Source organism: Peromyscus maniculatus, chromosome 4 (genome assembly GCF_049852395.1).
Source record: "Peromyscus maniculatus bairdii isolate BWxNUB_F1_BW_parent chromosome 4, HU_Pman_BW_mat_3.1, whole genome shotgun sequence".
Lineage (NCBI taxonomy): Eukaryota > Metazoa > Chordata > Mammalia > Rodentia > Cricetidae > Peromyscus > Peromyscus maniculatus.
Genome location: NC_134855.1, coordinates 20,100,934 through 20,128,831, shown reverse-complemented (window position 1 = coordinate 20,128,831; position 27,898 = coordinate 20,100,934). Strand labels below are relative to the sequence as shown.

The 27,898-nt window shown below is 37.3% G+C and overlaps 1 protein-coding gene across 1 annotated transcript in view; it reads left to right on the top strand.

Moving 5' to 3' along the window:
* Positions 1 to 27,898, top strand: part of Lrp1b (LDL receptor related protein 1B) — a 1,955,528-nt gene that overhangs the window by 1,158,318 nt on the left and 769,312 nt on the right. The window contains exons 17-18 of the mRNA XM_042275227.2: positions 2,334 to 2,459; positions 8,438 to 8,554. Of these exons, the coding sequence (XP_042131161.1) occupies positions 2,334 to 2,459; positions 8,438 to 8,554 (243 nt within the window). The remainder of the gene's footprint in view (positions 1 to 2,333; positions 2,460 to 8,437; positions 8,555 to 27,898) is intronic.

The following is a 27,898-nucleotide window of genomic DNA, read 5'->3' as shown; positions in this document are numbered from 1 at the left end:
CTAACTAAATATAAACATTCCCTCTTCTCCTTAACCTAATTGAATTAAACTTTCATCTTAAATTAACTCAACAAGCATTCCTCTGTAATCCCCCATTATTCTTCCATTAAGTAAGCCCACTTTCCACATTGCTTTCAGAATAGTTCTTATAGGATCAAGTCCTTCTTATTGAAGCAGTTGCAGAACCTGTTAGCTGACATGTGAGTGCCTCAAGTTATACACTAAAGTGTATAACTTGTAGTCCATCATCTGTCTACTTACCTTTGTTCTTATTGAGTTGAATAATAGGTTGCCCTTCAGAAAAATGTTTCTTGCTTTTCTTGTCTGTATGTGTACTGAACTGAGAGCAGTCTATGAAATTTAATATAGTTTCCCACTGCCTTCTTATGGAATCATTTGTAACCACCAATAAACTGCAGTACAGCCTGTTAGAGTTGAGCATCCATCTTCTGTAAGTCCGATATTACAGTAGTTTTTAATCTATACTGCAACCATATGTTTCTTCATCTGATTCATCTAATAAAAAATTAATATCCTCCTTGGAAGTTATGGTTGACTGTAGCATGCCTGTTGCCTCAACTCCAAAAATAGATATTGGCCCTGAATGTATGACTGTATAAAACAGGAAGTGTACAGGAAGTGTCTCTGGCCACCTGCTTGTAGGGCACCCTTTTTGAGCATTGTAGTCATTTTGAACCAAATTTTATTTCTGCTGTTTTGGGGTGCATAATACAATGCAAACACAATCTATTGTAAAGGATTTTTCTAGATTTTAATCCCATAATCTGCTACCTAGAATTTCTTTTATTCTGTTACTGCCTCTATTTCAGTAGCTCACCACTAACTAAAAAAATTGTGGTTGACTTTGCATTTCCTTCATTAATGGAAATGGACCAGAGTCTTGAACTCACTCAATGGACTATGTAGAACTAACCCTTACAGTCCTCTTGATTCTTCCTTGCTAGTGTCTAGGGTTATAGAATTGGCCACAAAGGTCCTTGAGAAGCTTCACTATGGAGTGAAATAAATAATCTTGCTCCTTTAAAATGTTGACCTCTTATTTGCATATGACTTTTATTTTTCATGGGCATCTATACTTATTAAAGTCCCTGAAATGAATAGAACATTTTGATCATGCACAATTACTAAAGAATATCTTTTCTCTTTTTTTAAAAAAATGTGTTTTTAAATAAATTCATTCAATGTCTTTTAATCATACTCTTTGCCTCTCTCTCCTCTTCCCAGATCCTCTTCATCTCCTTGACCACACAACTACATATGTAGGCTTTCTATTTTTCAAAATAAATTTTACTTTGTTCAAGTGAAAACCTTCCATAAAGTATGGAAATCACTCTATTATCACAAATACTTAAAGAACATGTGTTTTGTGGGTACATATTATAAGTACATCCATTTGATATGAAGCAAAATGAGAAAATACTTTCTCTTTACAAATAAAACTAATACAAAATATATTTTCATCTTAGAAAATGTACAGCTCTTGCATTCAATAAAAGAATAAAATAACATTGAAACTGAGACAAATATGGAAGAGCACACATTAGCAACCCGAAAAATGCATTTAGAAGGTTAATATAAAGAGCCTCCCCATTGTGATTAGCTATTGGAGGGTTATGGCTCAGTGGTATACCACTTTCTTTATGATAATTTCTCTCATTTTCAATATTGTTTTTAGTTGCATTTTTATTCATTTATGTTGGGAAGGCATATGATAATACTTTGTTATTAAAATTATATAGAATCTCATTTTTAGTATCAACTTTATGTAACAAGTGATCCATTTTTATTTCTGTCATTTCTTTTCAGATCCCCAAATTGGGTGGCCAAATTAAAACACACTTAAGATTATTTAGTATTTTAAAAATATTTGACACAATGTGATATATATGAAATATATATGTATATATATGAAAACAGTATCTTAATAAGTGTGAGTAATTATTTTGAGATTCAATTTCCCTGTTTAACATTCAACCTTGAGACTGATTTCAAATACATAAGATTCTGGAGTTGAGTGACCAGGTTCTGGTTAAATGATGAGAAAACAAATTCAGGGATGGAGTTGGTTTGAGTAGAAGATGGAGCATGGACATATTCCCTTTTGTTTCTTATTTAATATATTTATCTCTTCTATAAAGATCATATTTTAACAGAGTCTAAAATAATAATATTTCCTACAAAATTTGAGACAATTAGTGACAGATGCTGAGGTATTTATTAGAACATAACACTACAATTACTGAAATAGCTTTGTAACCATAATTAAAATACACATAACTTGAACTGAACTTGCTTCCCCGCCCCTCTTACAGTCAATCATAGCTGTCCTGATGATCAGTTTAAATGCCAGAATAATCGTTGTATCCCCAAGAGATGGATTTGTGATGGAGCAAATGATTGTGGGAGCAATGAAGATGAGTCCAACCAAACCTGCGCAGGTAAAGGTCTGCACAGATATGTGATAAATCACTTCCGCATCCGAGTCTGTAACACACAGGTCAGGCTGATAAACTATCTGAACTTGGTTAGCATTGCCAGTCTGGTTACTGCCACGGTCAGGGAATTCAGTGCTTAGTGCCACAAAGGCCAGATTACAAATGGTGTTTTACTAATCCTTGAACATGACTCTGCTTTCCAAATTAATCTGGCACTCCATCTCTCCATGTGGACTGCCCTGTTGATCAGTATCTCCTTCAAGACTTGTCTATGCTAAACCTTAGGCAACGGAAGCTTTTCATTAGCATCCTGGGATCCTGGCCACCTCACAAGGAGAACTATTTATTTTATCCTGAGAAAATACTTAAAATTTTTATTTCTTCTACTACAGAATACCTTTGTGAATAGTTTTCTGTTCATGGAACATTATTTATGGGAGGCAGAATTTTTTTCTCCTGAATGAAGTCCCAATACGACTAGGCATATTTATATTTCCATATAATCCATGACTTTGTAATAAATCATTGATTCCCTAGCCAGCCTCTCATTGAATAGAAATATACAGCTGGTGGTACAGCTCACAAAAGAGTTCCAGAAAGGTCATGATTACTAGGTAAATGTTGAAAAATGACACTGGCTAGCAGCAGCCGGGTGCAAGGTAAATGATGAAGAAAAGCTAGTGTGTGGTGATACATGTTACTATAATTGGTGAAAACTAATTGTTGAAGGATGCTGCAATGCTACACCATACCAGCCACACAAACCATCTTTCTCCTTTAGCCATTATACACCTTACTAAATAAATACAAACTATTGTAACAATGTAGACTCTTGGACTGAGAGATTTGTTTCTACCCTTGTTGTTGGAATTGACTTTCCCGTGCAGAGGCTTGTCCCTCTGTGCCTTACTTTTTGAATACATTTCTTTTAGCTCGGTTAGACAACGAATTGGCTACAAATTGTTTCCAAAGAGCTTCTTGCTATGTATAAAACAGTAATTATAAAAGCAAAACCATTTTCTACCATGATGTGAGACATTCTATGAACAGACTTTTCTATGGTGAAGCACTTGCTTGCCATCTGTGGATGAGTAATTCTCTTGGGCCTTGATTGAAACCTCTACTCTTTGGAGAAAATGGATTTCTTAAATCCTGTGTGTGTGTGTGTGTGTGTGTGTGTGTGTGTGTGTGTGTGTGTGTGTGTGTGTGTGTGATCTTACAAGACTTTCTAAAACAAAAGGACATCATACGACCATGTGGCCCACTTTGAAGATCTTTCATTTTGTAGATGAAATGTAGCAAACAGAGCTTGCCTAAACCTTTATGAATTCTGTCTGAAAGGCCTTTACTTTTTGGACTAAACTTCACTGCACATCAGATTATCTTGAATTTTATGTGCAGCCCACTTGACTTTGAGAAGGTTACCCTGAATATGACTCTAATTTACAATGAAGAATTTCCGCACACCAATGCACATACTAATCTTTTAAGATTAAGGTTTAATTCAAAGATTGTGCTTCATTACATCCTGAATGTAAACACAGAAGATTTTTGCCTTAAAATAGAAAGACACTCATTTTATAGTATCATACCTGCCCTGTTTATACTAATTACAAATTTTGCTTCTTTCCACATGACTTATAAAAGAGCATTTGCATTTGGTTAACTAGTAATAGTACTAAAAAATTGAAATACATCTATGTAAGAGCAAACAAAGCAATCAATCCTGATTAGTGTGATTTCTGTGGTTCTGGATCCCTATAGTGCACTAAGAAATAAAACACCACATACTGAATGCCACTTCGAGTTGTGCCCCTCACTATGAGGTTCAGTACACTTGTGTTAGTATACTCATGGCAGCTGGTGTCACTGCAGGATACCCTGAAATGCAAATCAAAAGAATAAGGAGAAAATATAAATGTGTCCTTTATCACAAAGTTTGAAAGGTGTGGATCAGCTATGATGTGCTTGCATTTTGTTTTACCCAAAGAAATAAACAAGTCACATGGTGTAACACACCTAGACAAAGCAGCACATTCCTCTAAGTACTTTCTGGGACCTAAAATCTAAGTCCATGTGTGGAGATGTTCCTAGGTGAAAAGACTCAGAACAGGGATATTTTATCATGATGTCTTCTTCCTCATCTTTATACACAGGGCTCCCTTTATACAAATGGGAATCTTCTCCCACTACAAACCAATTTTCTATTTTGTTGCTTTAGGATTTTTTCACACCAACCAGTAGGTATTTGTCAGGGCATTGATGATTGCATGATCAAAAGTACATAGTACTTTCATTTGTAGACAGAGAACAAGGGGACACAAAAATAAATGCCAGGCAGCCATTGTCATGCAGGATACAAAGCCCAAATTTGAGCCATATTGTGCTTATGCTGCCTAGTTTTATGTTGACTGTACATATATCATGTTGGAAGCAAGAACTTGAATTGGCAAAATGCCTGCACTAGATTGGCCCATGGGAAATCCTGTTTTGCAAGCTCTTGGGAGATGACTGATATGTCATGGACCAGTTCACTGTGGGTGATGCCACCCCTAGGCATGTGTTGGGTATTATAAGAAATTAAGCTAAATGAGACATGGAAAGCAATGTAAGCATTGTTCCTCATTAAGCATGGCCTCTGCTTCAGTTACGTCTTCCAGGTTTCTTCCCTGAGTTGTTGTTGTTGTTGTTGTTGTTGTTGTTGTTGTTGTTGTTGTTCTTCTTCTTCTTCTTCTTCTTCTTCTTCTTCTTCTTCTTCTTCTTCTTCTTCTTCTTCTTCTCAGTGATGGAGCATGATCTTAGAGAGGTGTAAGATGAAATAAACTCCTTCATTCTCATGTGTTTTTTGGTCATGGTGTTTCTAACACATGAGCCATGGAAAACCAGGGCTCATTAGAAGAGCAAAGTATTGGGAAGAATTCCTGAAGGAGGCAATGTTAAACTCTTGAAAATATTAAAGTCTCCAAGTAATAATAAAATCCATTTATAAAAGAAAATAAATAATCTGATTAAAAACATGTTTTGGCAATATTATGAGGAGAAGGAGCTGCCATATGTTCTTATTGGCTGCATAAGTTAACTTTTTATATTATAAAGTGTATTAGTTAGGGTTTCTATTGCTGTGATGAGACACCATAAACAAAAAGCAAGTTAAGGAGGAAAGGGTTTTTTGGCTTATACTTCCAGATCATAGTCTATCATTGGAGCAGGCCAGAACTAGATCTCAAGCAGGAATGGAATGAAGGCAGGACTTGATGCAGAGGCCATAGAGGAGTGCTGCTTACTGACTTGTTCCACATGGCTTGCTCAGCCTGCTTTCTTATAGAACCTTGACCACCATCCTAGGAATGGCACTATGTACAATGGGCGAGGCCCTCCCCATTGATCACTAATTTTAAAAATGCCTTAGAGCTGGATCTCATGGAGGCATTTCCTCAACTAAGGTTCCCTCCTCTCTAATGTCTCTAACTTATATCCTGTTGACACATAAAGCCAGCCAGTACTGAAAGGAATATGTTAAACTCCATAAGATCCAAAATGTGTGCATGTTTAACTCTGCAATATCTATTTTCCCACTCTAGTTAATACCTGTGCAAATGAAAACCTGGGAAAAAGCTCTTCACCCAAGAGCTAGGAATAAAAAAAGGCCGCCAAACAACTCAATTTAATATGAGTAGAATACTCGATAGATTTGTATATTTTCCATCCATAGTTAAAATGATTGAGCTCATACTCAAGTGTCAAAAGGAATGACTTTTCAAAATATCTCATATAAAAATTGAAAATATAAACATTATTATTTATAAGAAATATAAACTGAAAAGTAATTCTATGTATCACTTATAAATTCATGGGTAGGCTTCGAAATATTCCTGTAGGTAAAAAGAAATAAGGAATTAGGTCTGTTACGGGAAGGTCAACATGTGGGAGAGACTAAATGGTCCATAAGATGTGTCTATAATACAGTTTTTAAATATTAGAAAGCAAATTTCTGTACCAAGTATAGAGAAACAAATGGATGTAGCTGTACAACAAAGACAAGCATATATTTGGTAGACCTCTTTGTGTTAGAAATATTTCAGTAGGAGCAAATTGCCAACTGGCAGCTTATAGGGTTGGAGTAGGGGTGGTGTAAATACTAGAAGCGAGTTAGAGCAGGCACCCAGAAGAGTGATAGCACATGCATGTTCACAAAGGAGCAAACACAGCCACAGAGAGCAGCTGTTGACCCTCAAAAACCCAGATTCATTTTATCTAACTCTAAGATAATTTCAGAGGCCAAGGTGAATGGTGGTTAGATTTGAAATTCACTTTCCTGTAAGTAATACTAATAATAATACTTATACTTGCACCTAGGCAATCTTAAGCCAACATTTACCCCTAGCAGTGAACAATAATTGCATTGGAGAATGCTCTTCTCACATCTTCCAACAATTTTGATTAAATCCACATAAGCAGATACAATTACATTAAAATAACCAATATGTTAAAATCAGACTTTTTACAAGATACACTAAAAAGGGCTTTCCCCTTCTCTTATAGTGCTAAAAATAAGACCCAAAGGCTTGCACATGGTGTCCAAATGCTGTACCACTAAGGTACATGCCCAGGCCTTGGGGTTTTTTAAATGTAAAAGAGGCTAGCCTTGAACTCATCATCTTCCAGCTTCCTCCTCCCAATACTGCAATTTACAAGGATGTGTTGTTAAATAGAATGCTTTGATTCAGATGAAACAAAGGGGATGTTTATGACTATTTGGTGTGAACAGTCTCCTCATACAGTGCTCATGCTTTTTGTGTTTCATTCTGCTATATGGTAAAAATGATGAGCAGGAACACTTACACTATGAGGGGGAATCTCTGATTGACTACTAGAAATATCATTCTGCAAGATAAGTTCCTCTTTAGGGCACTATTTACCATAAAATTCGAGTCCTTTGGGGCCATTCATCTAACATCACCTGCAAGGTAATTACATCTGATGCAGAGGACTGAAAAAGAAAACATTGTGTTGTCTTTTAGTGAGTCCCTTGATTTAAAGTGCCAATTCTGTCAATTTGGTTATGTCCGGAAGCCTGAACTTAGAAACTTATGGAATAAAATATCTTTCTCATCTGAAATCAGTTGAATTTCCCTGGACGAAAAAGAAAATACTTTCCCCCATGATTAGAAGGGATAGTGAATTCAAGCATGCTCTAGTCTTAATATCTTTCAATAATTATGTAGAAAATTCTTGAGTCAATGACTACAGCAGTCCCTGCAACTTCACCGCTATAATTAGAGGCACACACAGGTGCCCCTGCCGTCACTATGGTATGTCACCCTCCATATGAATTAGTCCGAGAAATTTATTCTGTTTATTTTCTCTCTAATCAGACCAACCCATTAAGAAAGCTTTACTAGACTCAAGGGAGTGCCTGATAGGAGAGACTATAATAACAAGAACATAAAGTTAAAGAACTGTGGTTTGCATGAATTTAATATATTATGATCATAGCTAAATTGGAATTAAATGGAGATAAATCATCAAATGATGTTTTCATTTAAAATCATGAGAGAATGGAATACAATCGGGAGAGAAGGAAGCAGGGAGGGAAAGGTAAAAAGACACCAAGGAGAAAAAAAGAAAGAAAGCTAAAGACAATAAGGAAAGGGAAATGGTAGGGAGAAAGAAATGGAAAACAAGAGCCCTTGTTAAATTCCTCCTAAAACACACAGGGAAAACACTTGGCTGTAACCACTGAAGCAATATGGAGCTGTACAAGGGGAAATTATTTATCTCCTTCACATCCTAGCCTTCTTCATCAAATAAACCAAAGTCCATACCTTGGCATATGCTCTTTTATTGTTTTTCATATCTTAAAAAAAAAGTCACAATTATATAAAATTGACTAAAGCCTTCATTGAGTTTATTTAGCATGTTAGGATTATTGAAAAGAAAGCTGGTAATTTATTCTTTGTTATATAAATTGATCTTTACAGCCAGAACCTGCCAGGCTGACCAGTTTTCTTGTGGAAATGGGCGCTGCATTCCCAGAGCCTGGTTGTGTGACAGAGAGGATGATTGTGGTGACCAGACAGATGAAGTGGCATCCTGTGGTAAGTTGAGAATGGTTGGGCTCAGCAGACAATGTGCTGGATACAGTGGACTGGTGCGACGTTTCCCTTACATGCTATTTCTATATGAGGAGACAAATATATTACTACCATTGCAGTTTTTGAGCATGCCTTTCAATGAGGGCTCCTGAATAGATCTTATTCATGAAGTAGTTACAATATCCTCTCCTGAAATAAATAGAATCAGACATCAAAGATAGGTAGCTATTAGAAGGCTAGGTCTATGCTCTTGTGTTCACTGCTAATCTTGGAGCTATTATAAATAAACTTAACAAAACAAAATTGTGTTTTGATTGACATTTGGGTAAACTACAAGGCTATGTTTCTTGTTAATATGTATAGGATACATTCTGGGAGAAATAAATAATCTAGACTGAGGCCAGGTGGTAGTGGAGCACGCCTTTAATCCTAGTACTCCTGAAGCAGAGGCAGGCTAATCTCTGTGAATTTGAGGCCAGCCTGGTCTCCAAAGCAAGTTCCAGGAAAGGTGCAAAGCTACACAGAGAAACCCTGTCTCGAAAAACAAAAAATCTAGACTAAGTTGTAAATATCAATTGTGAATTTCTGTAGAATCATAGAAGTCTGTCTGCCAAAAAATTTTGTTGATGGAGTATCCTGCTCAGTCACATATTACTAGTTTTCCAGTTTTTAAAAAGGTTTGTTTTTGAGAAAGGACTTTTTTGTTGACAAAGTTGCAAATGTAATTACTTTGTTTTGTACTCATGGATCTGTGTGAATTACCTTCCTGAAGGTGAGGAGCATAGAGACTATAAGTACTATTAGATGCATAGCTTCTTTTTTTAGTTTAAGGAATTTTTTATTTATTTTACATACCAATCACAGATCCCCTTCTCTTCCCTCTTGCTGGAGGGCTTCTCTCCAGGTTCCACCAAACCCTGCAGTCCCACAATCCATGTATAAAATAATCACTCAGACACTTATATCACTTATAAACTGTATGGCCGTGGCAAGCTTTTTGCTAACTGTTCTTATATCTTAAATTAACCCATTTCTATAAATCTATACCTTGCCACATGGCTGGTGGCTTACCGGTGTCTTTACATGCTGCTTATCCTGGCAGTGCCTGCAGTGTCCCTTCCTTCTTCCTGTTTCCCCAATTCTCCTCTCTCTTTGTCCCACCTATACTTCCTGCCTGGTCACTGGCCATCAGTGTTTTATTTATATAGAGTGATATCCACAGCACTTCCCTCCTCCAGTCCCTCCTGACTTCCCCCGCAGCCCATCCCCCATCCCCTCCTCCAACAAGACAAGATCTCCAATGGGGAGTCCACAGAGCCTGGTATATTCAGTAGAGACAGGTCCAAGTCCCTCCCCCTCCATCAAGGCTGTGCAAAATGTCCAGCCATAGGTAGTGGGCTCCAAAAAGTCAGCTTAAGATGCATAGTTTCTTAATAAATCTTCATGCCAACCTGTAGATGCCCAATTCCTTCTTTACCTCACACCTAGAAGAACTGTGACAGACCCTTTGGCCACATACTTGAGAACATGAAGCCAATACATACTGGCTAGCTCTTGAATCCAGGTGTGTTTTAAATTAAAACTGGCATTCTAGTTTAGCATTGATTTGGGCCCCAGGCATGAGGTACAAAGAAGCTCCGGGTAAAGTCATACTCCCATGGATATCTTGATTAAGGGCACATTCCCTATTATGGACTTCAAACAATGATGTGCTACTATTTTGACATTCCATGCTATAAGAAGCTCTGTATTTGCTTCTTTGGAGCTATTTCTGTCCCCATAATAGTGACTGTTGACATGCCAATCTCACTCTCTGAATGGTAAAATCAGGGAGAGCTATACAGAGCTACCATAATATGTAGGATTTCTGCTTTACCAGTGCAATAGACTAAAGTTCATTCACAATCAAGACAGTAAATTTGCTATAAAATTATTAATCTCAAGTTTATTGCCTTCATTTAAATATGTTTACATTTAAATTTAAAAAAAAAAGTTTTGTTTTCACAATAACATGTAAGTAATAACTGGCTCATAGAACTTCTGAACATATAAAGATCTCTCAGGGGCTTCCTTCTGTTGTCATTTTTAATTCCTGTTGCCATGCCTTGAGTGCCTTTATGGACTGTATCTGCTTTGCAACTGTAAGCCAAAATAAACCGTTTCTTCCATTAAAAAAAAAAAAAAAAAAACTGCACTTATTAGTTGACGTAAGAAGATGTATCGGCCTACCTGTGAATAAAAGCACACTGTGACAATTTAGATGATGAATAAACTTGGTTCTAAGTGTGCAAAAACAATGCAGATTGTCAGCTGCATACCTATATGTTAATTGGGTTCCATTTTTCCCTTAGAAGGTGTTAAGTGTCCAAACATTCTTCTCTTTAGAAATGCCTTCTTGTATGTTAATTTCTACACAGTTTCAAATGCATCCTACTTGTTTCTCTGTCATACTATTTTAATTAAAATATAATTGCTTCACTTTCCCTCTTCCTGTTCCTCCCTCCAGCACCCGCAAGGCCTTCCCTTCAACTCCTTCAACTCCACATCTCCCCCCACTCTCAAATTAATAGTTTCTTTATTCCTGATTATTATTTCTACACACACACACATACACACACACACACACACACACACACACACACACACACACACACACGTATGCCCAAATATATAAATATACCTTACCCAGTCTGTTTTTGTTGTTTATGTGCATGTGGTTTCAGGACTCTCCATTTTGTACTAGACAACCAGTTATAGAACATATTCCTGGGAGAGGCTAATTCTCCCTCTCTGTGGAGTCATAAGTTGCAAGTAATTCTTTGTCTAGGGAGTATGGTCTTATGAGATTTTCCTTCTTCCATGTTAACATGTATATTGATATTACCACTGTTAAGTCTTACTTATACAGCCATTTCTATGAGACCATTATTTCTCTGAAGATTGCTTAAAACATTCTAACTCTTAAAATCTCCCCCCATTTCAATGATGTTCCACAAGCAATACATACAGGACATGTGATATAAATGTATTAATTGTGGTGGGGCTTCCAATAATTGATCTGTTGATATGTGCATTGTATGCAGTTGTTTCCTGTGATGGTCTCCCTTTGCTGTAAAGAGAAGTCTCTTTCATGAGGGCAGGTAGCTACACTCATCTGTGTGTATGAGAACAAAATTTAGAATATAGTTAGGCATTATGCTGGTCTAGCAAAGAGACATAATAGATTCTCCTCTAGGGTCCATGACTTCACTAGTCTCCGGAATTTGGCTGTTTCTAGTACCGGGTATATTTTCTTCCCTGTTTAATAGGCCTTAAGTCCAATTATATACACTTTGATTACCACCAACTTGTGAGTACCACTTACATCACTTCTATCAATATCTTGCCATGCTGCTCATTGTAGTTTCAAAGGTGTTACAGCTGCACAGGACTGTTACTTGCCTCCCTCCCTTGGCAACTTGTGTAACATTTTCTGGTACCATAAAAGTTAGACTGGAGTAACAAGGCTTTCAGTTTAGATCTACCTCAAAGATCTGAGTCCAGTGACCTAAGTGTGTGTGTGTGTGTGTGTGTGTGTGTGTGTGTGTGTGTGTGTGTTGTGTGTGTGTGTGTGTGTGTGTGTGTGTGTGTGTGTGTGTGTGTGCAGTAGGTGCTTTACCTTCAATACCTGACAGGCAGCCAAAGCCAAACAAATATGCATTTTGCGTGATTTTAGCTGGTTACAAAATAGTAAGATTCCTTAAAGTTTTATTAAATAATTTAGGTGTTATTTGTCCATCTTCCCTTCTCCTTTGTATTGACCTTCCTACTCTCTGCCTAGTTGATATCCCACATCCCGCCCCCCCAAAGAAAATACAAATATATAAATGAAATACATTCAGAATTTTAATTGTTGTTATTTGAGAATTTAATGTATTCAAATCATGTGTTTTGATCAAATCTACCAGTCATTCCTTCTCCTGAAGTCCTTCCCTTATCTTCCTACCACCTTCTTTCCCACCTGCATACGCTATTTTTAAAAACACACGGAGTCCCCTTAATGTGTCAGAATATGCACGAGTGTACAGTCATCTACTGTAGCATGAGTAGTGACTCAGGGTTTGTGTCCTTGAAAACATCCACTCTCTCTGATTTTACATCAAGAGCAATATATAAGGTGACCAAGAAGCTCTGGGAAGAACAATCTCACTTTGTAGGAGAAAATATATTTCTGTGACATGATTTGTCCTTTCAATGAATTCAAAATGGCAAAGACTGATTCTTACTAGGAAAAAGGAAACATCCAACTGGTGTTACCCATGAATGTAGGCTATATGTCTCCTGCCTCCACATGTCATCAGAGTTAGACTGCTTTACATTTGGTCTTGGAATAAAGCAAATTCCCAAAGGTGTCAGGCTTTACAGAAGATTCTTCATTCAGGTATTTTACACTTCAGTTTCAAGATCCACTCCTGATATGTTTATTAACTAGTGTTTTACATGGAAAATACTATTAAATGCATATAATTAGATTTGCGTCTGATAGAAATTTGGAGCTACCGACAACTGAGGGTAATGTTCATTCTTACTGGAAAAGTGAGAAGGGAGGAAGAGGTTTAAAGTGAGGGCGAAAAGAACAAGAGCCGGTGAGGGAGGGGAAAGGACTTAGAAGGAAGAAACGTGGAGGGAAAAGCAAGGAGAATCACTAAGGAGAAGTTAGAATAATGTGCATGGGAAATTTTCATCATTAAACTATTTTGTGTTAATCATAGTTATTAAGAATAAAAAAACAAGAGTAAATAAACAAATAAGGCCTCAACATCCTGGGTAAATTAGAATAATTCTGTGATCTGAATGTTTTGGCATTTAAATATAAAGATGAAGTGGAAGGCACAAGTGTGCAGACAGAATTCACTAAATCTTGGTTCTCAGTCTAGATAGGGAAACAAAATACAAAATTTTGTTGCTGTGTTTGAATAACAATCATTTATTTTAATACTTTTATTGTTTTGAGTGTACTCTGATATTCATTGTATAATTAAAATACATAAATGAAAATAAGTCATTTTTCTGTTCAATAAGTAAAAATTTTAAAAATGATAGCTTCTTTACATATTTTAGAAGTGGAATGCAAAAAGTAGACTTAGGAAATATCTCAAACTCCTTTTTTTCCTTTATCATACAGCAATGCAACAAAGGATAGCTATAATAATAATAATAATAATAATAATAATAATAATAATAATAATAATAATAAAAGCCACACCTCATTCTAGGCAGTTCAATGAGATTCTTTGTAATATTCAGGAATAAATATTTTTGTTTGTTTGTTTTGTTTTGTTTTAGAGACAGGGTTTCTCTGTATAGCCCTAGCTGTCCTGAAAATCACTCTGTAGATCAGACTGGCCTCAAACTCAGAGATCCACCTGCCTCTGCCTCCCAGGTGCTGGGATGAAATGTGTGTACCACCACCGCCCAGCTGGGAATAAATATTTTTAACTTGTTTCAGAGGTATGAGTCTTCATTGAGGTTTCAGAACCATTAACTTAAGTGTGGCATTCTCAGAGTTGAGCATATTGAAGAATCTTCTAGTAAATGTCTGCATTGTTTCTCCATTGAACAACAACATCAACAAAACAAGACTTTTTCAACTTCAAACAAAGTAAACTTATCTCAGTGAAGGAACTGCTTCCATCCATTCCAATGATGAACTGGCCTACAGACAAACTGAGGGCAGGGCATTTTTTTAGGTAATGGTTAATGTGGGAGGGCTCAGCCTGCTGTGGATGATCCCACCCCTGAGCAGGTTGTCCTGGGTTGTATATACAAGTAGATTGATCAAGTCATGGGGAGCAAGCCAGTTAGTCCAGTCCTCCATGGCCTTTACTTTAGTTCCTGACTCCTGATTCCTGCTTGAGCTCTTGTTCTACGTTCCTTCAGTGGCAGACTCTAACTTCTCAACTGGAATAAACAATGTCCTCTATGAGAGTATTTGATCATTGGGGTTGTGACAAAAACAGAAAACAAAAGTAGAACATCATGAAAAATGGAATGTTGTGTATCTTTCTGAGTATCTCCTATGTAGATCAGATGGTCTTAGATGGAGACACATTACATTTTTAATTCCAAGTTAGTGTTGATCCTTAAGTTAGTAAACCAAACACAATACTTTTGAAACCCTGAGTTAAGAAACTTACATGTATTTTTGATTTTGTCTTACATTTGCATTATGGCAAATTTTATTAATTTTAGAACATAGATCCAATGTTTTTGTAGAAGCTTTCTACTTGTGTACAGTCTTTCCATCTCCTATTCAGCAGTGTTTCCTTAGCTTTAGGCATAAAGTTTGTGTTATAAATGTGCTAATTGTGGCCAGGCAGCCCATGATTTTGTTCTATCATTTTTGACCAATTGTGGTTCTCTGTAGACACCTTGATATGCTGAAAAAATAAGCAAGTTTAAGGAGGGGTGACATCTACAATTATCAGAAGGTATAAGTATTCAAAACACAGTTGTAAATCATATTGGTTCATGAAAGTGACAATAGCAGCTTTTCCTCAGGGATCTGTGACTTCTCCAGTTGGTAGTTTTGAACATTTATAGTACCAGGAATGACTTTCCACCTATTGGTTGGCTTTGAGTCCAATTAGGCAGTTTCTAGGTATCTCCAAGATGAAGGTAGCATTAGTGCACCATTGGAGAAATTATGTTGAGCTCACCACTGTAGTTCATGGCTGGGTGGGACTATTGGTTTTATTTTCCCCTTGGCAGATTGCCTTGCACCTTCCTTTACTATGACAGCTAGTCATGAGGGAGGAGGATTCCAGGTCACTTCCAGCTCAATTGTTCCAAGTCATGTGTACAAAATGTGTGCTGTTTTTAGCAAAAAGGATTTACCTGCAAATTCTAGGGGTATCTAGGGGCAATGGCAGTAGCCTATATTGATTTGGCATTCTCTTGGACCCTCCCTACAACAAAGGAAAGAGAGGTTTCCAGTGCTTGGTCTTTGGAGTTCTGTTAGGTATTCAATGGCTCTTAGCATGAACATTATCATCTCAAAAGGCATGACCCCATTTAACATACATTAATATGCGCATATACTGTATGTATATGTATACACATGTATGTGTATTATTTTTCTTAATCTTAAAAATGGCCTGGTCTCCAAAGTGAGTTCCAGGAAAGATGCAAAGCTACACAGAGAAACCCTGTCTCGAAAAACCAAAATAAATAAATAAATAAATGAATAAATAAATAAAAAATGTTTTCCTTTGTCTTTTTTAGCTATTTCTTCTTCTCCCACTTCCTCTGTATTACATTCCTCTTACATCCTCAGTTAGAGTCCTCAATTTCTCCATTTCTCTCTTCATAACACTAGAGTCCTACTATTTCCTACTCTGCATCTCTGTCTTGCTTTGCTGTGGGATGTCATTCTGTACGCTGTGAATGTGAATGTGTGTTGCTCTGGTTGGTTGATAAATAAAATACTGATTGGCTAGTAGCCAGGCAGGAAGTATAGGTGGGGTAAGTAGACAAGGAGAATTTTGGAAGAGGAAGGCTGAATCAGTAGTCACCAGACAGACAGGAAGCAAAATGACAAGGCAGAACTGAGAAAACGTACCAAGCCATGTGGCTAAACATAGATAAGAATTATGGGCTAATTTAAGTGTAAGAGCTAGTCAGTAATAAGCCTGAGCAAATGGCCAAGCAGTTATAATTAATATAAGCCTCTGTGTACTTATTTGGGGATACAAGTGGGAGAGATGTGTCCCAACTGCTGACTGGCCAGGACACATGAAAACTTCTACTACATTCCTTCTTTCCCTCATGGTACATTTCTGTTTTTCAGGATTTGGGTACTTCAGGTTACGTACTCAAATACATAGATTCAGAGCTACCAATTACAAATAAAAGAGAATATGTAGTATTGGTCATTCTTGGTCTGGATCACCTCATTCTGTATAATATTATCTAGTTACATCCATTTGGTAAACAATTTGTGTTTCATTTTTCTTTATAACTATATGATATTCCATTGTGTATATGTACCATACTGTTATTTTCCATTCATCAGTTAAAGGATAGTAGCTTGTTTCCATTTATTTGCCATTGTGAAAAAAGGGGAAATGAGTTAAGCAAGTATTTTTGTAGTAAGATATCAAGTCCCTAGGGCATATGGCAAGTAGTGGTATAGGTAGGTCATGTGGTAACATTTGGAGAATTCTCTACACTAATTTCCACAAGGTCTGTACCAGTTTGAAATCTCACCAGTAGAGAATGGAGGTATCAGTTTCTGACATCATAAACAGCATTTGTTATCAGTTGTTTTCTCAATTTTAGCCATTCTGATTGAAGTGAAATAAAATCTCAAAGTAGGTTACTTTACATTTTTTGATTGCTAAAGATTTTGGACACTTATAATAAATTTTCTGAGCTATTCTTATATCTTCTCTTGAGAATTCTCTATTTAGATTTGCTGCTGATTTTTTTAAATTGGGTAATTGCTTTGTGAATTCTTTGTTTATTGAGTTCTTCATATACTTTGAGTATTAATTCTCTATTGGATACATAGGTGGCAAAGATTCTCTCCTATTAGGATTTAACCTTCATTTGAGTGTTTCCTTAAATGCACAGAAGCATTCAAGTTTTATGAGTTCCCGTTTGTTAATTGTTGGGCTTAATCCCTGAGTAAATAGAGCCCATTTAGAAAATCCTTTCCTATACCTGTACCTTGTGCTATTTCCTATGTTTTCTTTTAGTACTTTCATGATTTCAGGTTTCACATTGAGGTCTTTGATACATTTCGAGTTGACTTTGTTCATGGAAACAGATACACACCTAATTTTATTATTTTACATGTAGATGTTCAGTTTTTCCCATACCATATCACTTCCACCAATCCATGATGAAGGGAGATCTTTCCATCTTCTAGTGTCTTCCACAGTCTCTTCCATCAGAGATTTAAATTTTTCATTGTAGAGGGCTCCTAATGTTAATGGGAATGTTTCCATAAACTATTTCTCAGCAGTATTCTAGAATTTATTGATAGCAGCTTTATCAGTATCTGGAATCTTGAGTTCTTCATTATTTAAAATACAAGCCAGGTTTGCTAGTGCACAACTAGAACTGCAACATTTAGAAGGAAGAGACAGGAAGATCATGAATTCAGTTCCAGCCTGAATTATAGTGAGGTCCAGTCTCCAAAATGAAACAAAACTAATACAGTAAAATAAATAAAGGACCGAGGACATTGTTAAAGTGATTAATATGTGTGCACAAAACTCCCAGTTTCATTTCTAGTACCACATAAAACTGTATATAATGCAGCATGCCTGAAAAGTAGGCATTTGTGAGGTGGAGGTAAGAGGGTTAACATTTATAGTCATCCTCAAATCAATACCAGGTTTGATGTTTGCATGGGCTATGTAAAACACTGAAAATATCAACAACAATAACAAAAAATATCTAAACTTTATTAAATAAAGTAGACTGTCTGTCATCATGGCACATCCCTTTAATCCTTGCAGAGGCAGAGGCAAGGTGGATCAATGTGTGTTTCAGATCAGCCCGGTCTACATAGTGAGGTTTAGGCAGTCAGGGTACATAGTGCAACATTCTTTCCAGATAGATAGATAGATAGATAGATAGATAGATAGATAGATAGATAGATAGATAATCAAATAAAGAAACGGTCCTTTGGGTACCTGAGTATTTACAGTGTTTGTGTTTCCGATGTATTTTAGTTTTATGTTGACAGTCTGATTCTCCCTTTTCCATCCATTTCAGGGTATGTTCTGAGTGTCATCCTCTCTACTCCACACCATCCTACTGTATCAACTTAGCCCCTTTGTAGCTCTTCAGATTTGAACTCATTACTCAGTACATCAGCCTAGGGGCCCACAGGCTGCCTGAAAGTACAGCTGTTAATGCAACTCAATACAAACATCATAAACTTGCATAAAACATCATGACATGTTTCTGTGATTTTTTTTTACTTTATTGAGCAGTTCAAATTTAAACCTTATATATAATAGTATCATGTCAAAATTTCTAATGGCTGGTCACAGCTGGAAATTAAAATATATATACTAGGCATATTTTAAGGCCTTAACCAAATCACAGAAATACATTTGTGAATTGTTTTTATAAAGAATCAATTATATACTTCTGTGGAAAATCCAATCTAATAATTTAAATTATGTCACTATAGTATTGATCCAACTATTTCCATGATACATCCTTACCCAAAAATTATATCTGCAAAAAATTGAGTTCTTTCAGAATGAAGGTTTTTTTATTATTATAATTCATTATTGCATAGTTTGCCTAAATACTGAAGAAAAAACTTATTTTAATGATTTTTTACCTAATGTGGTTGTCAGAGATTTATATAAACTTCATCTCTCCATGTTACTGGAGAAAAGTGGAGAGTCTGAGAGCAATGGAGCCTGCCTCCTCTCCAATGTGCATACCTTTGAGAAATAAGGTGCATTCAAATGTCACCAGAGTCACCAGACTCCCAAACCAGTGTTTTTTGGGTTCTGTCTCACAAATTCAAGAGTGAAATTTGTGGGACCTGTGAGGCAAGGGTGAGTTTGGGGTGAGAATTTAAGCCCCAGCATGAAGAACTTCTGTGTAGCACAACAGGATGCAGGGAACTAGTGTTCAGGATGCTACTGGTCAATTGCTATTTTAGAGTAACACAGCCACAGTTGGATGACACCCTGGGGAGCAAGCTGATCAGTTCACATGGGAGAATCATTCTCACATAGTGTCCAGGCAGGGGATGGAATAAACAGTGGAGAGTGAACAGGAAGCTGAAGCAGGAAGCTGAGCTCATTTTGGAATTTCTGGCTTTTAGTCAGAAGAAAACCATGGATTCCAGCTTCCAGCCAAGGAATGAATGGAGAACTGTAGCATTCTTGGTCTCTATCCTGAACTTCCTGACCAGTTTCTAGCTCCTGTTATTTTTCTCCCATTTTAAACTTTTGACATGAATATTGGTTATTTTTTCCATTCTCAAAATTTATTTTTCCCATATTCTATTAATCATAAAAATTATTTTCAATATACCAAGATTTTAAAAATATGTTATATCTTTTTTGTTTGGCAGTTAGTATCAATAAGAAGATAAACTTGTTCTACTTAGGAACTTTATTTTCTTCTTTTTGTCTATCAGATTTTTAGTTTTCTTTCTGATCCACAATTTGACAATAATTATCATTATTAAAATTATGGAAACCAAAGAAATCAGGAGGTTGTTTTTACCTGTATTATGAAGTCATGTGCTTCATACTCTAGGCTGCTGCCTCTTTCTCTTATAGTTTTCTTTGCTCTGTGAGTTTCTATTTAAAAGTTTTTAAGATTTTTTTTTCTTAAAATGGTAGTTAGTCTTTTGCTAAATTGTACTTTTTGTTATTCTCCTAGATATTATATTATTTTCATTTATTTGTTTACTTATTGTTACAACTCTCTCATTGACTAAGAAAGCCCAGTGTTCAGAAGAGGGAGCCCAGTGGGAGAGGGACTGAGACTAGATTCTGAAAGGTAATTATGGAAAGCAGCAATTGATGCTTTACTCCAATTCTACCTTACCAAAATCCCCTCAGGTACCTGCCTTGAGGAGATTTCTATCAGGGTCCAGAACAGATGCTAAAACAGCTAAGGATACAAATCTGAAGGATGTTCAATGAATCTAAGCACACTGAGCTCGTTAGTCCATTCACTTTATTCTTCTAAGTCAATTCTGTCTATACAGTTTCTTTTCTGTTCTCATACTTACTCCTCTGGGTCCCTCCTGCTCTCAGTCCCTTCTGCTGTTCTCTCATATCTATCTAGTCCTTTCCATCTCTGGCCTCATCTTTGTTCTTCTAAATTCATTCCATCTAATGCCCTCAGAGAACCAGTATATGTACATACGCAGTAATTCTTTGGCAAAGCAGTTTGAGGCTTGAAGTTTTCAGGTCACAGAGAGAGGTGATAAAGATCCACACATAAAGCAATAAATGTCAGCTTCTAATTACAACTCGAAAGGGGAGTGACTAAAGGGGAGTTCTCTGGTAGGGTCAACTAAGGCTAAGATCAATTAGGGAATCTAGGAATCGCACCTGGCTGAGGAGGAATTAAAACTTAATTTGCACAAGAAAGAAGCTTGGCACCTATCACCTGCCTGGCCTTCGTGGCAATCTCTTTGCATCAGGGGAAGTAACTGCCTTAACTGAGTAACTAGCAAATGGCTAAAACATTATCCCAGGAATGTAAAAACCCCGGGGTGAAGGTAAGGAGTTGAGGATTTAATTGTTAGTGGTTCTTTTCTCTCTCTGTGAGGGAGATGAGCCAATGTTTATTTCTCTGTATTTGTCCTTGGAAAAGAATATCTTTGCTGAAATATTTTTGTCTGGAGAATGGCCCTGGCCAGATTTATGTTAATGAAAAAATAAACACAGTTGGGGACAGCTATTCAATTACCCCAAATGTATAAGGAAAGTTGTGCCCAAGATTGAGATGCAATCATGAGATTACATGTACATATAACATGGAGATGCATGGTAAGTGGGGAGACTCATAGCTGTTATTGCACAAGAAGTTTATGAGACAGCCAGTTCATTCAAAAGACTAATTCCATAACGACTTACGTGATGATTTCCTCTAACAGAACCCATAGTTCTGATAGGTTGACCTTCTGAACTCTAGCTGTAACTGCTGTGTACTCCCATGGATGTTTGTTACCAGCAGTTCTCAATGCTATCTTTCCCACATGTTCTGCACAAGGCTCAGCATCATGCACGGTGCTTGCTGCAGTGAGCTCCCCACACTCTTTTATGCCTGTTCTCCCCAAAAGATTCCTGTCCAGTGGGTTTTGGGATTAGTCCAAGTATCTTCTCTGGGGTGGGGGGTCAATTCATGTGGTTTCTAGCCTGAATAAATAGCTAAAAGTCTGTGATTTCTGCATGCCATACAAATTTAATTTGTTAAGATGAAACCTGGATATCCACACACAAAAATCAGCACAAACATGATGGCTTTTCTCTACAGAGACTGGGGATCTTTCATAGTTGGATGATTGTGCTAGACCCATAGGCTTCTACCAGCACTCTCGTACTGAAATTGACTTTTCAATCTCGAGAGGCTACAGGGTCAGCAGTCTTACACCGCAAAGACTTTAATATGCATCCAGGCTTTGAGCAACACTTTCCCAACAGCTATTTTTGAGTCCTCCCTCAAGGTGCTTCTTACACAAACAAGAAGTGCAGGCCAGGAATGACTCAGCCAAGGATGCCCTTGAAATTCGTGTAAGAGTAAAACATCAGTGGCTGGAGAATGTCTCAGAGGTTAAGGGCTTGTGGAGAAAGAGTTTATCTCCACTTTCATCTTTCAGTCCATCATGATAGGAAGTCAGGGCAGGAACAAAAGAAAAACCAGATGCAGGAGATGAAGCAGATCTATGGACGAGTGCTGCTTACTTGCTTGCTCCTCTTGACTTGCTCTGCCTGCTTTCTTAAACAACCCGGGGAACATATGCCCAGGAGTGGCACTTCCCATAGTGGGCTGATCCTTCTCATATGAAGGAAAAGGCTTTGCTGACTTCCCATGGTAGTCCTTACCCTTTCAAGGGAGGGGATGGGGGTTGGTGGCAGGGTGGGGGCGGGGGATGACTGGAGGGGAAGCAGGAGGAGGGATGAGAGAGAGATCTGTGATTGGTATGTAAAAGAAAAAGAAAATGTCCTTTGTTCTTTAATGCAGGAAGCCTGATGTAGGCACTTTCCCAATTAAGTTTCCATTTCCCAAATTTTAGCTTGTGTCAAATTGACAAAAACAACAGCAACAACAAACAAACCAGCAGGTACACTTCCATAAATATTTCTCAGTCTTCATTTCTCTCAATATTAAATTTATTATGTTAAAAACCCTCACATTGAAACCCTTTATTGATCCAGGAAATTGCAGTTTTGTCTTGTGGAGGTAAAATCTTGAAAACAGTCTGTGTTCATATTTAACTCAGAAGTTCCCAGTATGTTTCTGTCAATGCAGTTTGTCATCAATGCCAGAGTCTTTCTTGTGAATAGGTCTTAATATACTGCTTCTCTCCTAAGCAATATTTTTACATGGCTTTATTAATTTTGAACCTCTGTGGCTCATTGTGTAGATCAAACAATGACTTCAAGGATTTTGTTTTCTCTTGCCATCAGCTGGTCAGCCTGCTTCATCTGCCCCCACCTTTTAAGATGGGTCTCTCTATGCAGGCTTTATCCATAGCCCCCATGGCAATAGCCCTGGCTGGCCTGGACTCACTATGTAGACCAGGCTGGGCTCAAACTCAAAGAGATTCCCCTGCCTTTGCCTCTAGAGTGCTGGGATTAAAGCTGTGTGCTACCACACCTGCTTCCAAACATAATGCTTTTTAGGGGCCAGTTTGCTTTTAAATGGCTCCCAAATATGGTGCCTAGGTCCCTTTTGCAGCAGCTGAGTAGCATTAGCCCCCCATTTCCTTCAGTCATTAGAGATGTCACCACTCCTGATTACAAAACAAAATTGTTCTTCTCACCTCACATTCCTAGAGCAAGGGCTCCAAATTTTGGCATCTCATGTAGCAGACAAGCTGTACTGATTTGACTTTCTAGTTCTTGCTCATTTCATGAATGAAAGTCTTCCAGAATTTGAGCACATCTGAAAGCAGTGAAAGTGAAATCCCCCAGAAAGTTATGGAGCCAGGATCTGACTTCTTTTAATTGCCTTGCAAGGCTTCAAGGGCAGATTCGATCTCCTCCCCAGAACTACTTTCTTAGGACACAAGCTGAAATTATATTAAGTCTAGCACTGTGCCTGAGGAAGGTGAAAGGACAAAGTTTCTGCCCTGAAAGGTTAGAACAAAGACCTAGGGGGACACTCAGTAAGTAGAAAATGCACCTCCATCTGATGTGGCCAATTATGAACAGAAAGGGGTAGTCATTGTACCTTACTCATTTCACTATCAAAATGACAGCCATCTTTAGCTCTCAGGCAATTTTTCATGTTGGCACTTCCAATTTTTAAAATAAAAATTTAAAATAAGCTATAAAAAGAGATTAAGTTTTAAAATTATGCATTTCTCTCCATTTCTTCCTCACTAGAATATCTATGTAACACAAAAGTTTTAAATTTTCCAAATAAATTACAAGCGTAGAACATAGTATATACATTTATAGAAAGTAACATTATATTGTCATACTAATGTAAAACTGGTTATATCTGGGTATTCCAAAAATCAGTGATAAAACTCTATTAATAAAACAAGGAAGGGAATGTGTGGAACACTGAACATTTCAAACAGGTATTTCAAGTTACATGTAACTACAAAAGTTAATTAGTATTATATTTGCTAATGATAAGCTTCATAAATTTATTTCAAAATATTTGTACATTCAAGAATACATGTCAATCATTTATGATTTTCTTCTATTCAGATAAAGATGTTATTTAATTGTGATATGAAATAAAGTCTATAATTATACTTTTTTGGCATGTATTGTGACTTTTTCCTTCACTGAAGAATAGTAGTCTTATGAAATTCCTTTATGAATACAAGAAATATTTGCATTTTTATTTGGTACATATAAATTTCTTCTGATGGGTAAGTAGACTGATATATTGATCTATCTTATTAATTTCATTCCATATTTTATGTATTCTTATTTGTATTTTGCTATCATAAGAATAACTTTGAAGGAAACTAATTTCTTTGAAATGTATTTACTTTTTCATATAAAGAAAAATAATAAAGAAATACCTGGGCTGAGGGGATGGCTTAGTGGATTCCTATCACTTTTTGGACAAGCATGAAGACCTGAGATCGTATTCCTGCACCTTTGGCCACATATGTAATCCCAGAGCTGTGGAGGGTGGAGCTAGGAAGATCACTGGGACATGGTGGCTGCCTGCCCAGCTGCAGGCTCAGTGACAAACCCTATTTCAAAAGAGTACAGCAGAGTAATAGAGCAGCACATGTGTATAACCTCTCTGGAATTCAGACATGCACACACAGGTACACGTACACTGTGTGCATGTTCTCTCTCTCTCTCTCTCTCTCTCTCTCTCTCTCTCTCTCTCTCTCTCATACACACACACACACACACACACACACATACACACACACACACTCATTCTCACTCACACTCATTCACAAAACCTTACTTGTTGTTCTCATGAGGACTGAACAGGAAATGCATGCACTTCCAACATCAAATCTAGTATTTAGGGAAACTGTCACACCTCTATTGATGGTTAGTTAATAGCACTATTCTTTCTTCTGTTCTCTGATTCCATTACTAGGTTACTATCTATAATAATGTTTTTCCCTAAGTCAATTTAAAATGACCTCTGTTATGCCCAGATTGTGACCCCCAAGAGAGACCACCGTAGACCTTTGGATGTCCAGAATGCAACAGCACAGGGACTCATTCCTACACCCAATACAGTGAGGCAGGGAGGAGTCCCTCTTTCTTGGGGAAGTTAGTTTTTATAGGCAAAACCCATAAAATTTCTTAGAGGGGAGGGGGTTAGTACGGGTCCATCCTTGATTGGTCAAGTTTTTCCCGGGCCTGGACTTTATCTTATCTGTTTGTCCTGTCAGGAGTTTTACAACTCATCTCCGGGGTCTGGTTTTGTTATCTCTGGAGAGGGGCATCTCGTGGTTAATTGGTTACCATCAGACATCCTGACTCTGTTCTTTTGTTCCTGGGGCTGGCGCCATCATTTCTGGGGACTTGAAACTGGCCTGGCCTAGATCACAGTCCCCAAAGCCACCACTGAAGACTTTTAGGTACAGAATGCAAAAGTAAGGTGTTTTCTAAGTTTACAAGTCTCCAGGGAGGCTCTTCCAAACCTCTCACTCACAGCAGGGAGGTTGGAAGGAGCCTCCCCTTTCTTTGTGAGGCTAGTTCTTAAAGGCACAGACCATATAATTTATTTTAACCCGCCTCCCTTTTTAGTCTTTTGGTCGAATATCCTGACTGTTTTCCAAAGTCCCTGTAGCAGATACAGCCACCTGGGGAAAAGGGGTCTAAGTTCTTATCTACACTTAGGAATCCTGGTTTAAGCTTCTCTTTGTCTGTAGGGGATAGAGTGGGGGTTTTTACTGAGGTATCACAACCTCTTCAAGTCCTTGCCAGGCCCCACTGTGCATGCTAAGTGAAGTGGTACATTCCTTATACCAGTGCTTGGGAGGAATAGCTGGGAAGATAACTGCCAATTCCATGTCACCCTGGTCTACATAGTAACTTCCAACCACCATGGACTCAAGAGAGGCTCTATCTCAAAAAATATAACAAACAATTAAATGAATGAATGCCTTATGTACCTAAGTCTGCCCAATAGTGATCAACACCCAGAGTTTGATCCCTTTCACAAGCATTGATCCATAATATATTTACATAAAAAATTTTCATAATGATTGAGTTGATGGTCTATCTATGAATATTGCAGTGGCAATATAAATCTATCATTTCATATGTCAGTTGTCACAGATTGGGTACACTGCAGGTTTGAAGCTCTAATTGATGTCTATCTTTTTGTAATGAAACTTTACAAATAAGGAAAAGTGCTGTGTTCTATAATTGTATAAAGATAACTGCCAATTCCATGTCACCCTGGTCTACACCCAGCTGTCTTGAGCAAACCATCATGCATGATGAGGGTTAGCACTACTGCCTTCCTGTGGATTGGACCCCTAAAAATATAAGGTTTTGTTATTTTTAATTGTGTACGTATGTACATGTATCCGCATGTGGGTACATGTGAATGAAGGCCCCAAGGAGACCAGAGGCATTGGATTACTGTGGAGCTGGAGTAACAGGCAGGTGTGAGTCACTTGGTGTGATTCTGGCAACAAAACTCAGTTCCTTCATAAGAAAAGCCTGTGCTCTTAACCACTGAGCCACCTCTTCAGCTTTCATGGAACCATTTTTCTTAGCAGACCAGCCTTAATCATTCTCATGCACAATTGGGCAGACTAATTTGAAGCCAGATTTGGATAGTGTGAGGATCCATAATAGCTTGTTGAGAACTTTTATGTTGATTTTATATGTGAAGGGAAAGTTCTAGAGCTAGAGTGGATAAGAATGAGACCTGTGAAGCCATGTACAAAGCTGAAGATGAAGGTCTAGAAAGTAAGTGTATGGGGCTCAGGGTTCAATCTTTAACATACCTCAATTCAAATAGGAACAGAATACATTTTATAATCATAACTGTGTCTCAGTCCAGTACTGGCACTGTAAAGAAAGCAGTTACCTGTTTTGTTAAGTGAAGAAGAGTCTCTTAGATGTACCATTCACTCCTTCTTCTAAGTCCCTTACTCTCACTGGATCACCCATTCCCTCAGACTTGGGAGCACTGCTCCTAGTCTGGCTGTGAATGTCCCTACGTTGGGCTGCCATGTAAATGGTATTTCAAGTACGTGCAGTCATGCCTGACTTGCTTGCTTTCCCAGTGCATGGAAAAAAATGGAAATGCCTGAACAGTGTAAGACCAGAATTGTGATCTGAGCTTTCCAATAAACCATAGATCACAGACCCAGGAGTCCCTTCTCACAACCTTTGCTCCAAGAAGTTCTAATGTGCTCTGAAGTCCATCTCTAAAAAGGTCCCTATATGCTCTAAAGTCTCTTTGCTCTAAAAAGTCCCAAATTTTTAAATTAGCAACAATGAAACTGATAACAAAGCATGCTGGGTAATGGATTTCTTCTGCCTACACACAGCTACAATGAATTCTTTCTGTGTTAGGATTAGTATGAGAAAATAACATGACCTAATGTTGTGCAGCTTATTAATTTTAATTGTTATTAATTCAAAGGACGTTATCTCACAATAAAAAGTTTTCACTCTTTTTCTCTTAGAGAATGTGATATATGCACACACACACACACACACACACACACACACACACACACACACACACGCACCAAAGAAGAAAATTTCCAGAAATATGGCCTTACACCACATGACAAGATTAATTTACATGAGATAATCAATCCATGTATATTTTTGCTTTAATATGAATGTATATTAGATAATAATTATTTATCTGCTACATTTTATTGATTTTTTTAACCTTTACTGAAACTAATTTCTTTAATCATTTCTTAGAATTACAAATATGACTATATTGTTTACTGGCTTTAGAGTTGAATTGAGCATGGATTTATTTTAATACCAATCATTGTTGTTTACAGGAAGAGGTGCCGCTTTTAGATATGGTCTCTTTAGGTTTGAAAATGTTTATTTCACTGAAATGTGAATAAATAATAATAATAATAGTAATAGTAATAAACATTGATATTAGTAGTAATAACAGCACATGAATAGGCCGTAAGATTTCAGTTTTCATGTCCCAAGT